Source organism: Amia ocellicauda, chromosome 6 (genome assembly GCF_036373705.1).
Source record: "Amia ocellicauda isolate fAmiCal2 chromosome 6, fAmiCal2.hap1, whole genome shotgun sequence".
Lineage (NCBI taxonomy): Eukaryota > Metazoa > Chordata > Actinopteri > Amiiformes > Amiidae > Amia > Amia ocellicauda.
Window position 1 is genome coordinate 29,533,614 of NC_089855.1, and position 11,952 is coordinate 29,545,565.

Genomic DNA, 11,952 nt, shown 5'->3' on the forward strand with positions numbered 1-11,952 from the left:
CTTATTTGTGCTAATGAGCCCATTTTCCTCAATCCGTTTTTTATTTATTCATAATTTTAGCCTTCCCCGTGTGATTGTCAGGCATCAAGCAATTGAAAAGCCATAGGGTCAGCAACACCTGACCTCTTGGTTCATATTTTTCTGTTGCCACCTACAAGTCACTGCTCTGATAATTTTGCATAGGGAAAGGTCTCTGCCATTAAAACTATATCCCTAATGGCCAGCATTTCCCTTTTCTCCAAATAGATGCTACCTGTTCTAACTGTATACTTCATCTAGCCAGTCACACCTTTCCTGTTTCCTCCTCCATTTTAATTTCCATGGATTAGAAAAAAATGAATCCCTGCTCTCTACTTGAACATTCGTCCGACAGCTCTCTCAGGCTCTGCTGCTCAGTTGTTGCCTCTGACAGGATTCCTGACTGGTATTTTAAATTATTTTCAGGTCTACCTTAAAGTACACCAAGACACTTTGCTTATATGATGATTTAGACTTGGAACACTTGATTTTATTAAAGACTTTAAATTATTAAAAGTCGAGCCTAATTTCTTCTCACAGACAAAGGTAATTGTAAACACCCCCATTCTCTCCATAGTGAAGATGGCTGGACACCTACAACCTAGGTTTCTTTGCACTGCAACTTATTTTGCAAGAGTACATTACATTATTCACAGTAGTGTGACAAATAATTAAGTCGTTATTTTGCAAGTGTTTTTTTGTTTGTTTTTATTTTACCAGCCCACAAAGCATTCTCCACCATGAGAGTTGTCTGATAATCCTGACCTTAAGTGTCTTCTTTGTACAAACTACTAAGGTTACCTGTTTTTATGAGAAACCACTTTTACCTTGATCATTCTCAAAGACACTTTGACTGTCAGACAACAGACTCTGTCTCTCAAGTAGCTGAGATGAATGTGAAATGTTGTCAACATGACACCGGAAACAAAGTAGCAAACACTTGACCAAAGTGCACACAAAGGTATACATGTCAGGTAGGCATGCAGATGTGTGTGTATTGGTTTATATAGGTGCTATATATAGAGACAGATACGTTTTTGCAAGTCTGTGTTTTCCGTCTGTGGATATTTTTCACGATTTTAGGGCCTGCCCGTACTCAGTTTTGCAGAGTTCTTTATATCTGGTCAGTCATTAAGAGCACACACGTTGTATATAAAAAGCAAATGTACAAGCAATATGAGGGTTGTAAATTAAATGAGAGGACTTTGTAATGCCTTTTTATAGCTTGTGTGTGAGTAGTGTGGACGTTGCCCCAGAGAGTTAGCAGTGGTGTTAACTCGGCAGAGGAACAGATCTGTAGATTCCTCATTAAAACGTTTTTTGTCTTCCCAGGCCTGCGAGTGTCCACTCTACTGGAAAGCCCCATTGTTCTGCGCTGCTGGTGGAGACAGAACAGGATTTGTGTCTGTTCACAAATTCATTGCAATGTGGAGAAAGTAAGACAATAGTGGTTTGTATGGGACCTCAGACATTTCTGTCCCACCCCCCATTTAGATTCCTTTTGAATGAAAAGAAAAAGTCATCACAAAATAAAGAACACATCTCTTCACATTCTATTTACACATTCTATTTTCCATTATTCTTTTTCAATTTAAATGAAGACATAAAAATTAAAAAAATCTTGTGTTTATTGATGTGTTTGACATGAAGCCCGCAGTTCTTTTTCATTTTTAGAAAGTTCTCTTAAGATGCAAGGCCTTTTGAATGTTTGGTTGCTGGTAAGTCATCATAGAGCTGTTGAAACAGTCCATTATTTGATTAGTCCTTTAATTTGAAAGCAGAAAATGACTTGGGGTGGAACTAGACGATTCATAAGGGACAGTAGAATTCTAATTTCCTACTGCATAAATCTGCTCTGCCAAGTTTCAAATTAATCTCTAACTTCATCAAAGAGAAGTTCCTTAACCATCTGTTATTGCTTTACAGAACATTGCAGACCTGCCATGATGACGCATCTAAATTTGTTCACCTTTTGGCCAAGCCTGGCTGTAATTATCTGGAACAAGAGGACTTTATTCCATTCCTGCAGGTATACTGGCATTCCTAATCGAGAACTGCAGGGTAGAAACACTAATGCAAGATACTGACATGAAAGCATCTCGAGGTTTGGGAAAGGTGGGGGGATGGGGGGTGCTGTCTCACAGAGGGTTCTATAAAATGTTTAGGATGTTTAAAACATTTATGCAAGCTGGTGATGTTAAAAAAGTAGAATATACATCCATTCCAAATCAAGACTCCTCATTTTGAATTTAATATAATTTCAGGTAGTTGAGATCATGTTAGATAACATTGCTGCTGGGTACCGTCCCCTCCCCACCACGCACACTTTCAACTTCAATATTTAGACAACAAACCTTTTAAGAGATTGGTTTATATGTTTATTTCTGCATATGTTCAGATGTTAAATTAAATTCATGTTTTCTAACAGCTGAAATAGTTTCAGGGTATAAAGCTTTTAATACAATTGAAACAACTGCTTTGACCAATTGTAATATACGTTAGTGAGTAAGTTTTGATTTTCATAGTATTGTTCTAGAATCATTTTTGCACATTTTTTTTCGCTGCAAACTAAACAAGGTCAAGCTTTGTACCTCAGAGGACCATAGGGGATCATAGTGTATAGCATCTTTTTGTTTTTAAAATCCAGAACTGAACCATGGGCCTTTCATAGCAAGTGTTCAGCGTGTGCTCAGTGTTGACCGTGATTTGCTGTATTTGCCTTTTCCCCCGTACAGCTCATTGTGAGCCTTGAGGAATTTGTCATTTGTATGCAGGGCAAGCACAACAGGCCAGGCTGAGTGCACAAGTTAGTTTGTAGAAGAGATGCGTTTTGGCATCCGCCGTTTAATTTGTATTGTGTGGGTTTGGCAATTGAGTTGACTGTTTTGATGAATGAAATAAGGATTGCTGTGGAGTAGATTTGACTTTCCCTGTGGATTCATAAGGAGAGTGATTTATGTGTTTTTCTATTATTTAATTTCACAACGGAAGGGTCAAGGAGCATTGTGTTCATCTGAAAATAACACTTTAATTTTATTGCCACATATGCGGGCACGTGCTAAACTGTCAAGCTTGGGTTTCATTACCCATATATATTAAATAAATTTAAAAGAAAAAAAAAGAAGCCCACCACATAAAAGCTTCCATTTAAAATTGATGCATGGAAAATAAGTCCCTCCTGACATCGGGTGCACCAATTATGCTCTTGAAGTGTTCAAGGGGATCTGATTTACCCTATAGTCGTCTTCTGTTATAGGATGAAACTGGTGAAATTCCTGGCCCACATGTGTCTTAAATTTAACTGCCCAATATACTTTAGTCACCCTTGTTGTGGGTTCTTCCCTGTGTCATAGTGTACATTTTTTTTTTCTAATAATAACATTTTGAAGTACAGAAACTTTTTAGATTTTATTAAGTGTTGGCTTTGATTTTCTCATGCCTGTAAATGAAAGTAATGAATGCTACTGAGTTTATTATGTAGAATTGGGAGGAAATGAAAGAACCCCTATTAAGATTGTCAATTCCTTGTGTGTTCTCTTTGTTTCTTCCCAGGATGTGGTCAACACACATACCGGACTCAGATTTCTAAGGGAGGCATCAGATTTCCACTCTCGTTACATTACAACAGTAAGTTGGTATAAAAACATCTCCCTCCCACCCATTAGTAATTGATTACACACGTCTGTGAGTAGTTTGCACCATTTGTAATCATTCATATGCCCTGTGATATTTTTGCAGTGGTAATGTTCTGACACAAATTATTACATGTATATTAGCCTTTGTAACAAAAATTAGTTGAAACATTACTCAAATATGTATATTGGGAAGGAAAACAAAAGTGTAACTTATATGAATAATAAATCCCAATCATCAAACTTCCAAGAACCATCAGTCAGTTACTGTACTTGTGATGTTATCAGGATCGTGTATCTGCTCTTTGGGTTTCACTTCTGTTCTGAGCACACAGCATTCAGAGATCACGCAGCTCTGAACAGTCTGTTTAATCAGCAAATTAAACCTGGGTTACAAAATCAAGGTGCCTTTTTAATTTTTTAATTTTATTAAATATACAATGTCCGGTTACTCCTGCCTGTAAGTTAGACGGGTGTAAATAATAATGATATGACTAAACTTCTATGAAGAGATGAATATCTTGCATGAGGAAAATAGGATAATTATATGAGGTCTGAGTGCCTGTGTGAGTTCTGGCACCAAGGTTTATAGTTTCCAGTAAGCATAAAATCCATGTAAATGTATGAAGTCGAGGAATTGTATGGCTCAGGATATGAACTCAGGTATCTGAACTGTAGAAATATACAATCAGAGTTTTGAAAAATATTTTAATTGCATTTCCTGCAATTCTTCTTTTCTTTTTGTTGACAGGTTATTCAGAGGATATATTATAATGTAAACCGATCCTGGACGGGGAAAATTACCTGTTCAGAACTCAGGAAAAGCAGTTTTCTTCAGGTATGTAAACATTGTAGTGGTTTTTAGCTAGTTAACTTTACCTTTTATGCAGCCCTCGTTTAGTGAAAAAGTCTGTTTTGATTAAATTATCTGTAAACCAGGCCAGTGTGTATATCAGTGTGCACACAATGCAGGGTAAAAAGTGATCACATGGAAGCGGTGTTGTCCTGCAGTTTTAAGCAGTTAGTTTTGCCGGATTATGTTACCACATTTATTTCCCATGATCCTTTAACAGAATGTGGCGTTATTGGAGGAGGAGGAGGATGTCAACCAGCTCACAGAGTATTTCTCCTATGAGCATTTCTACGTCATCTACTGTAAATTCTGGGAACTGGACACTGACCACGATCTCTACATTGATCAGAAGGACCTGGCCCGACACAATGACCATGGTACTATGACTCGGCCTGAGGTTAAATAGGGTGGAATAATTGCAGTATGTAGTACATCTCCAGTGTTTTATCGCAGTTTCATTTGACCCATAAGGATCATACTCATGCAGGGTTTGATTAACTGTAAAAATCCATTTAGGGGACTTGGCTGTGAGGGCTTTTGCACAGCAGCACAGTCTGAGACTTAGTGGTTGTGTGCCATTATAAGGAATCAGGAATTGAACACTTGCAGAATGTGTACATTAATGTATTCTATTTAAACCCTGCTTAATTCAGTCGCATTGATTTTAGTTTCGGTTGGGCTGTGGATGTCATTATTAAATACAAAATCTGGTCAGGGAGAGAAAATAAGTTGGTCAGTGTGGGGGTTTTGTGTGTTTGTTTTAAATGCTTTTAGAGACCAACTAGATGTCAATAAATCAATATTGTATCCACTTCATAAGCAGAAATATGTACCCAGTTGATGGTGTCAAAAATTGAAATGCAATGTACAAAAAAATCCGTACCAGAATGTGTGAATGTTTTTGGCTGAGCAGAAACATCGCCATACTTCAAGTGCTTTTTCATGTATGTGTGCCTGTGAGAAAAAACATTCGATGTGTAACCTAATTTAGTTTTAACTGGTAAGCAATTTTCACTGCGTCGTATAGCACCGTTTCCTGTTCTCGATAAACACTGTTGTTTTTGTTGTTGGTGGTGTTTTTCTCACAGCAATCTCCCATAAAATGATCGAAAGAATATTCTCTGGAGCGGTTACCAGGTAATTTATTTAATTATACATATATTCATATTAATTGTAAAAGAAAACATGCATTTAGATTTTTTTTTTTTTTAATCTTCATCTTCCTAAATGAAATTAAGTACACAATAAGACTATATATGTTTTTGTTTTTTGAAATGACTTCTTGTACAAACTGAATTTCACAGTTAATGTTGCCTAAAGCTAACCTTTTTTTTTTTTTTTAGGGGCAGAAAATCACGTAAGGAAGGCAAAATGAGCTATGCAGATTTTGTATGGTTTCTGATTTCGGAAGAGGACAAGAAAACAGCCACCAGGTACGACATGCTCGTCCGTTAAGAGCACGCAGGCTGTCTAGTGGGACATTTTCATCACTGTGCTTCTGTAAAACACACTGCCATCAACAAAGTCCTGAAAAGTATACATTTTAAATATTTGGTTTTAACTACTGCCTTTTTACGTCTTAAAAAGGCACAACTTGATAAGATTTTTGCTGCGGTCTGGTGAAATTAGTCTTGGAGATAAAGCCCATCAGAAGAGCTGCAAATGATAGGAAGAGGCAGCGTCAGTTTGATTGTGAGATAAAGGGGAAGAAAAAGATCATTGTTGAAGCACAACACTTTTCAGTCAGAAGCCGTCTGTTAACCTTCCAATATGAAATGAACCCTAGTCTGAAATGAGCTATGCTTTAGCGATTCAAGCAACCTGTGTTCACAGGCATAGGTTTTTTTGAAATCTGAATAGACTGCAGGCAGAGCGACACAGCGTCGACCCTCTTGGTTCACACAGGCCGGTTTTGTCTCCCAGCATAGAGTACTGGTTCCGCTGCATGGACCTGGATGGAGACGGGGTGCTGTCCATGTACGAGCTGGAGTTCTTCTATGAGGAGCAGTGTCAGAAACTGGAGAACATGGCCATTGAGCCGCTGACCTTCGAGGACTGTCTCTGCCAAATGCTGGACCTCGTCAAGCCAGAAAGTGAAGGTATTTGGCAATAAGCCTGATGTTTTGCGTGTGTACTGGTGCTCAGAGAAACCACTGGAGGCGTAGCGATTCCCACACCGACCAGCGCACCATTTTATCTGATCCCACTCTTGTTATTCTGAGAACGTCTGAACGCATCCTGTGTCGGATCTCATGAAAGACACGCAGCGTTTTCTTCTGTCCTCTGACAAACCTTTGTCTTTTATCTTGTTTGTTTCGTTTTTCCTTTTTCTTTTCTTCCCCCCCACTTGGTAGTTCCTCATTCTTGACGGCAAATGAAGTTGTTTAGTTTAAATGTTAACAGTGATGGTTTCTTATTACATAGAGTGTTGCTTAACATGGACATAAAGAAAATAAGTAAATAACCATGGTGACTGATGGGTAAAACATATTTCTAAGTGTGTACTTTATTATTAATTGTTGCACAGTCTGCAGTTGGATTTGTATAGAATGTTTTGTGTTTGTTTTTTGCATCATATACTTGTTACATAGATATTCACTAGCAATATACTATGCTTTTATTTTTGCCATGTCAACTTTGGGAGCAAGAAATAAGATGTCTGGGTGTTTTTCGACAAAAAGGGAGACCAAATGTGAAATGTAGAGCTTAGTTACAGTATAGACTGGTACAGACTGGTACAGGATCCAGGCCAGAGAATTGATCTCAATGGATATGCAGCTGATTTAATTTATACAGGATCATGGATAGGTAGTTATTGTCATTAGTTACTTAGTTTCTCCTTTTGTTCATATTTAATCCATTGGAGAGGTTAGTGATTAGGATTTTAGTCATATTAAAAATCGACAGCAACAGGATAGCAGAGATAGGAGAAGAGTGCTTTGTCGACCAAAAAAAAAAAAAGTGTATTTACGCAGTTGACCGCTGATATTGCTTGTGCCCCCTGAAGCAACATTTTTATTGCTTCATCTTCTCTGTAGTGTCCGTCATCAGTTGGCCTTTGCCCTTATACGGTGGTTTATTCAGCTAATCGACCTCCAGCCCCCTCTTGTTCACGTAGACACCATCTCTGACCGAGACAAGTTGGGTGATTCTGTCGGCTGAATTATTCCTCTCTCTCTCTCTCTCTGCGCAGGGAAGATCACCCTCCATGACCTGAAGAGATGCAAGCTGTCGCACACGTTCTTCGACACCTTTTTCAACATCGAGAAGTATCTGGACCACGAGCAGAAAGATCCCTTTTCAGTGGTGAGGGTAAGGCCTGCTGGTCTACAGAGCTTCCTTCTGACCGGCCCGGCCTGGACGGAGCTCAGGGATGTGACCTTGTGCCGTCTCTCCCCAGGACGCGGAGACTGAGGGGCAGGAGATGTCCGACTGGGAGAAGTATGCGGCGGAGGAGTACGATATCCTGGTGGCGGAAGAGGCAGCCAATGAGCAGTATAACGACGGGTGAGATTAAACCTGTGGCGCCCGATGATTCGGTGCTCGCGATGGGTCCATGAATGCAGAACCAAACAGGGTCGGATCTGAAGCAATAGACGTACGAACTGCCATTCAAATCCACACACACTTTGTAATTCGGTACTGAGTGCCTCAAGCAACTCCTTTCTGATGGACTTCAGTTTTCTCACACCCCCAGATTAGTCTAACGGCAGGAACATGTGCCTGAACTATACATGACAATTAACCAGATGTCCAATTATGATACCATTCATCTCTGGGATTTTACCCTCTGATATGTCTAGGTGTTAAAAATTTCTGATGCTGAATAGTGAAATGAAGATCACTGGGATACTGTGCTAGCTGCCTTTTTCGTAAGAGGCTTTTCTGTGGGTACCCGTCATCCACAGGTGTACAGTGAGGGGAAAAAAGTATTTTATGCCCTGCTGATTTTGTACGTTTGCCCACTGACAAAGAAATGATCAGTCTATAATTTTAATGGTAGGTGTATTTTAACAGTGAGAGACAGAATAACAGCAAAAATATCCAGAAAAACGCATTTCAAAAAAGTTATAAATTGATTTGCATGTTAATGAGGGAAATAAGTATTTGACCCCTTCGACTTAGTACTTGGTGGCAAAACCCTTGTTGGCAATCACAGAGGTCAGACGTTTCTTGTAGTTGGCCACCAGGTTTGCACACATCTCAGGAGGGATTTTGTCCCACTCCTCTTTGCAGATCCTCTCCAAGTCATTAAGGTTTCGAGGCTGACGTTTGGCAACTCGAACCTTCAGCTCCCTCCACGGATTTTCTATGGGATTAAGGTCTGGAGACTGGCTAGGCCACTCCAGGACCTTAATGTGCTTCTTCTTGAGCCACTCCTTTGTTGCCTTGGCTGTGTGTTTTGGGTCATTGTCATGCTGGAATACCCATCCACGACCCATTTTCAATGCCCTGGCTGAGGAAAGGAGGTTCTCACCCAAGATTTGACGGTACATGGCCCCGTCCATCGTCCCTTTGATGCGGTGCAGTTGTCCTGTCCCCTTAGCAGAAAAACACCCCCAAAGCATAATGTTTCCACCTCCATGTTTGACGGTGGGGATGGTGTTCTTGGGGTCATTCCTCCTCCAAAAACGGCGAGTTGAGTTGATGCCAAAGAGCTTGATTTTGGTCTCATCTGACCACAACACTTTCACCCAGTTCTCCTCTGAATCATTCAGATGTTGGCAAACTTCAGACGGGCCTGTACATGTGCTTTCTTGAGCAGGGGGACCTTGCGGGCGCTGCAGGATTTCAGTCCTTCACGGCGTAGTGTGTTACCAATTGTTTTCTTGGTGACTATGGTCCCAGCTGCCTTGAGATCATTAACAAGATCCTCCCGTGTAGTTCTGGGCTGATTCCTCACTGTTCTCATGATCATTGAAACTCCACGAGGTGAGATCTTGCATGGAGCCCCAGACTGAGGGAGACTGACAGTTATTTTGTGTTTCTTCCATTTGCGAATAATCGCACCAACTGTTGTCACCTTCTCACCAAGCTGCTTGGCGATGGTCTTGTAGCCCATTCCAGCCTTGTGTAGGTCTACAATCTTGTCCCTGACATCCTTGGACAGCTCTTTGATCTCGGCCATGGTGGAGAGTTTGGAATCTGATTGATTGATTGATTGCTTCTGTGGACAGGTGTCTTTTATACAGGTAACGAGCTGAGATTAGGAGCTGCTCCTAATCTCAGCTCGTTACCTGTATAAAAGACACCTGGGAGCCAGAAATCTTGCTGATTGATAGGGGATCAAATACTTATTTCCCTCATTAACATGCAAATCAATTTATAACTTTTTTGAAATGCGTTTTTCTGGATTTTTTTGTTGTTATTCTGTCTCTCACTGTTAAAATACACCTACCATTAAAATTATAGACTGATCATTTCTTTGTCAGTGGGCAAACGTACAAAATCAGCAGGGGATCAAATACTTTTTTCCCCTCACTGTATATATATGAATTCTTGCAGAAATCCCAGGTTTATTGTGGAAATGTAGCTCAAAGAAACATAACCAGGGAGAGTTATCATTTTGACCTACAGGGTTTCAGGAAGTGGAATATAGCTTTGGTATTGGCTAGTTCTCTGACACAGACAGCTCTTTAGGTCAATAAAAGAGGAGGAAGGGAGATGTCAGCCCCACTAACAGTTATCCCATGGCCATTGTAGGGACTCCTCTGACTTCTAAAGGCTTTGTGCTGGAAGGTAAGACAGACACAGGTGGGGCGTGGGGGGGGGGGGTCCACTAATGAATTTGGTGTGGGTGTCTTAGTCCTTTAAAACCCTGTACATTGATTCCTTCTACTGTCCTGTGTTGAGACTCTGGTGTCTTCATCTTACTCTTCTCTGTGAATGTGCTCGGTGGACAGGAACCGACAGTGGGGGGGATGAAATATAGATCTGAAATACATGCAATGCTCAACACAAGAATATGCACTTGATCTAATGAGCTGAATGGTGCCTCTGCTGGAGTTTTCAACACCTAGTACTAAACGTTATTCTGAAACAAGGGTCCAGGGAGGATTCTATTCAGCAGGGAAATGTGGGAATATGGGGTTTATTATTTGAAATTGGTAATAAAATGTAGGCTCACTAAGCTCGGGAGCCCAACGCTATATTATGATGGATTTCAGTCTTAATGGTGGACTATGTTTTTGCCTTTTTAGATACGAAAATGCCATTGATCCCATAGACCATCAGATCTCGAACGAACTGAGCCTGCGATCGGAAAAGAGGCACTTCTTCGAAATCCCCAACCCTCACTCCAGCCTGGGCCTGGACGAGTACGAGTACGAGGATGATTTTGAATGACCACGTGGAGGTATTTTGGACACTACCGGCTATGGGCAGCAGGGCTGTCATAGCCGCATTTAAAACTCATGTAATTGAATACTAAAACCGTTTCACCGAGTGTGTAGCTGTAGGCTGTTTGCACGTAACCACGGGAACAGGAAACATTGACCTGGAGTATCCAAACACTGTCACAGTAATAAGCATCTTTCCCGTTTTTGTCTAATGTACCTTACATCCATAGAGCTCTCTGCAGTGAACTGAAAGCCTCATTGTTTTCACATTGCTGTTCAACCAGACAGACCAACTGTATACATAAATTTGTTCCTGCAAACAATTTATAGACTGGAAGAGTTTTGATTGGCCAGTAGTTTTGAATGCTGTTTTATTTGTAAATAGGAATGCTTCTAGTATTTATTATGCAAATTGTTGTGTGTGTGTGTGTGAGAGAAAATAGTGACTGGCATACGCACAGACTATAACAGAGAACCAAATCTGTTTCCTGCTTCAAAAAAGCAATACAATTTGCTACACTGGAACTTAAAACGCTTAGACACTGAAATACACTTGAACTATTGACTGTGCACTAAGTACAAAAAGCAATACATTTGTCATTTCTTAGAATTGGATGAATTCAACATTCCAGAGATGATAACCAATCTAATTAACCAACGCATTTATCTTTGCATAACTTCAGGAGAATAATGGATGTTTCAGATTCTTAAGGGTTATCCGGGTGCCTATCAACATGTTTCACACCTATGCATTTGACCTTATACAAAATATTTCTGTGCCTTGTAATATATAATGTATTTATCAGTGTCTCAATTTTTCATTTTTTACTGTATCAAACTTTTGTAGAACAGCTATTCTTATAAATTATATAGATGTAAATATTTGTTATTTTGTGTGTGCAGTGTAAAAAAAAAAAGTTGTGTAATGCTGAAATACTGTTAATGGTTTTTCTATCTGCAGAAGTACTTTAAGATTTGACATTGTACTTTAATTCAGGAAAAAAGGAACCAATTTGAAAATGTTTGTATATTATCTTGTTCATTTTAAATAAAGTCTCTCTCTCAAAATAAAGTAGATCTCAGAGCATCTAATTACACACATTTTACAAGT

At 39.7% G+C, this 11,952-nt stretch overlaps 1 protein-coding gene across 3 annotated transcripts in view; it reads left to right on the forward strand.

The window, feature by feature from the left end:
• ppp2r3b (protein phosphatase 2, regulatory subunit B'', beta) overlaps positions 1–11,913 on the forward strand; it is a 29,197-nt gene extending 17,284 nt beyond the window's left edge. For 2 of the 3 annotated variants that reach the window (XM_066706804.1, XM_066706806.1), the window contains 11 exons: positions 1,351–1,454; positions 1,945–2,047; positions 3,571–3,645; positions 4,402–4,488; positions 4,724–4,880; positions 5,592–5,640; positions 5,847–5,936; positions 6,427–6,602; positions 7,697–7,815; positions 7,904–8,010; positions 10,704–11,913. In XM_066706804.1, the coding sequence (XP_066562901.1) occupies positions 1,351–1,454; positions 1,945–2,047; positions 3,571–3,645; positions 4,402–4,488; positions 4,724–4,880; positions 5,592–5,640; positions 5,847–5,936; positions 6,427–6,602; positions 7,697–7,815; positions 7,904–8,010; positions 10,704–10,848 (1,212 nt within the window). In that variant the 3' untranslated portion in view covers positions 10,849–11,913. The remainder of the gene's footprint in view (positions 1–1,350; positions 1,455–1,944; positions 2,048–3,570; positions 3,646–4,401; positions 4,489–4,723; positions 4,881–5,591; positions 5,641–5,846; positions 5,937–6,426; positions 6,603–7,696; positions 7,816–7,903; positions 8,011–10,703) is intronic. The other variant, XM_066706805.1, reaches the window with a different exon arrangement.
• The last annotated feature ends 39 nt before the right edge of the window (positions 11,914–11,952 follow it).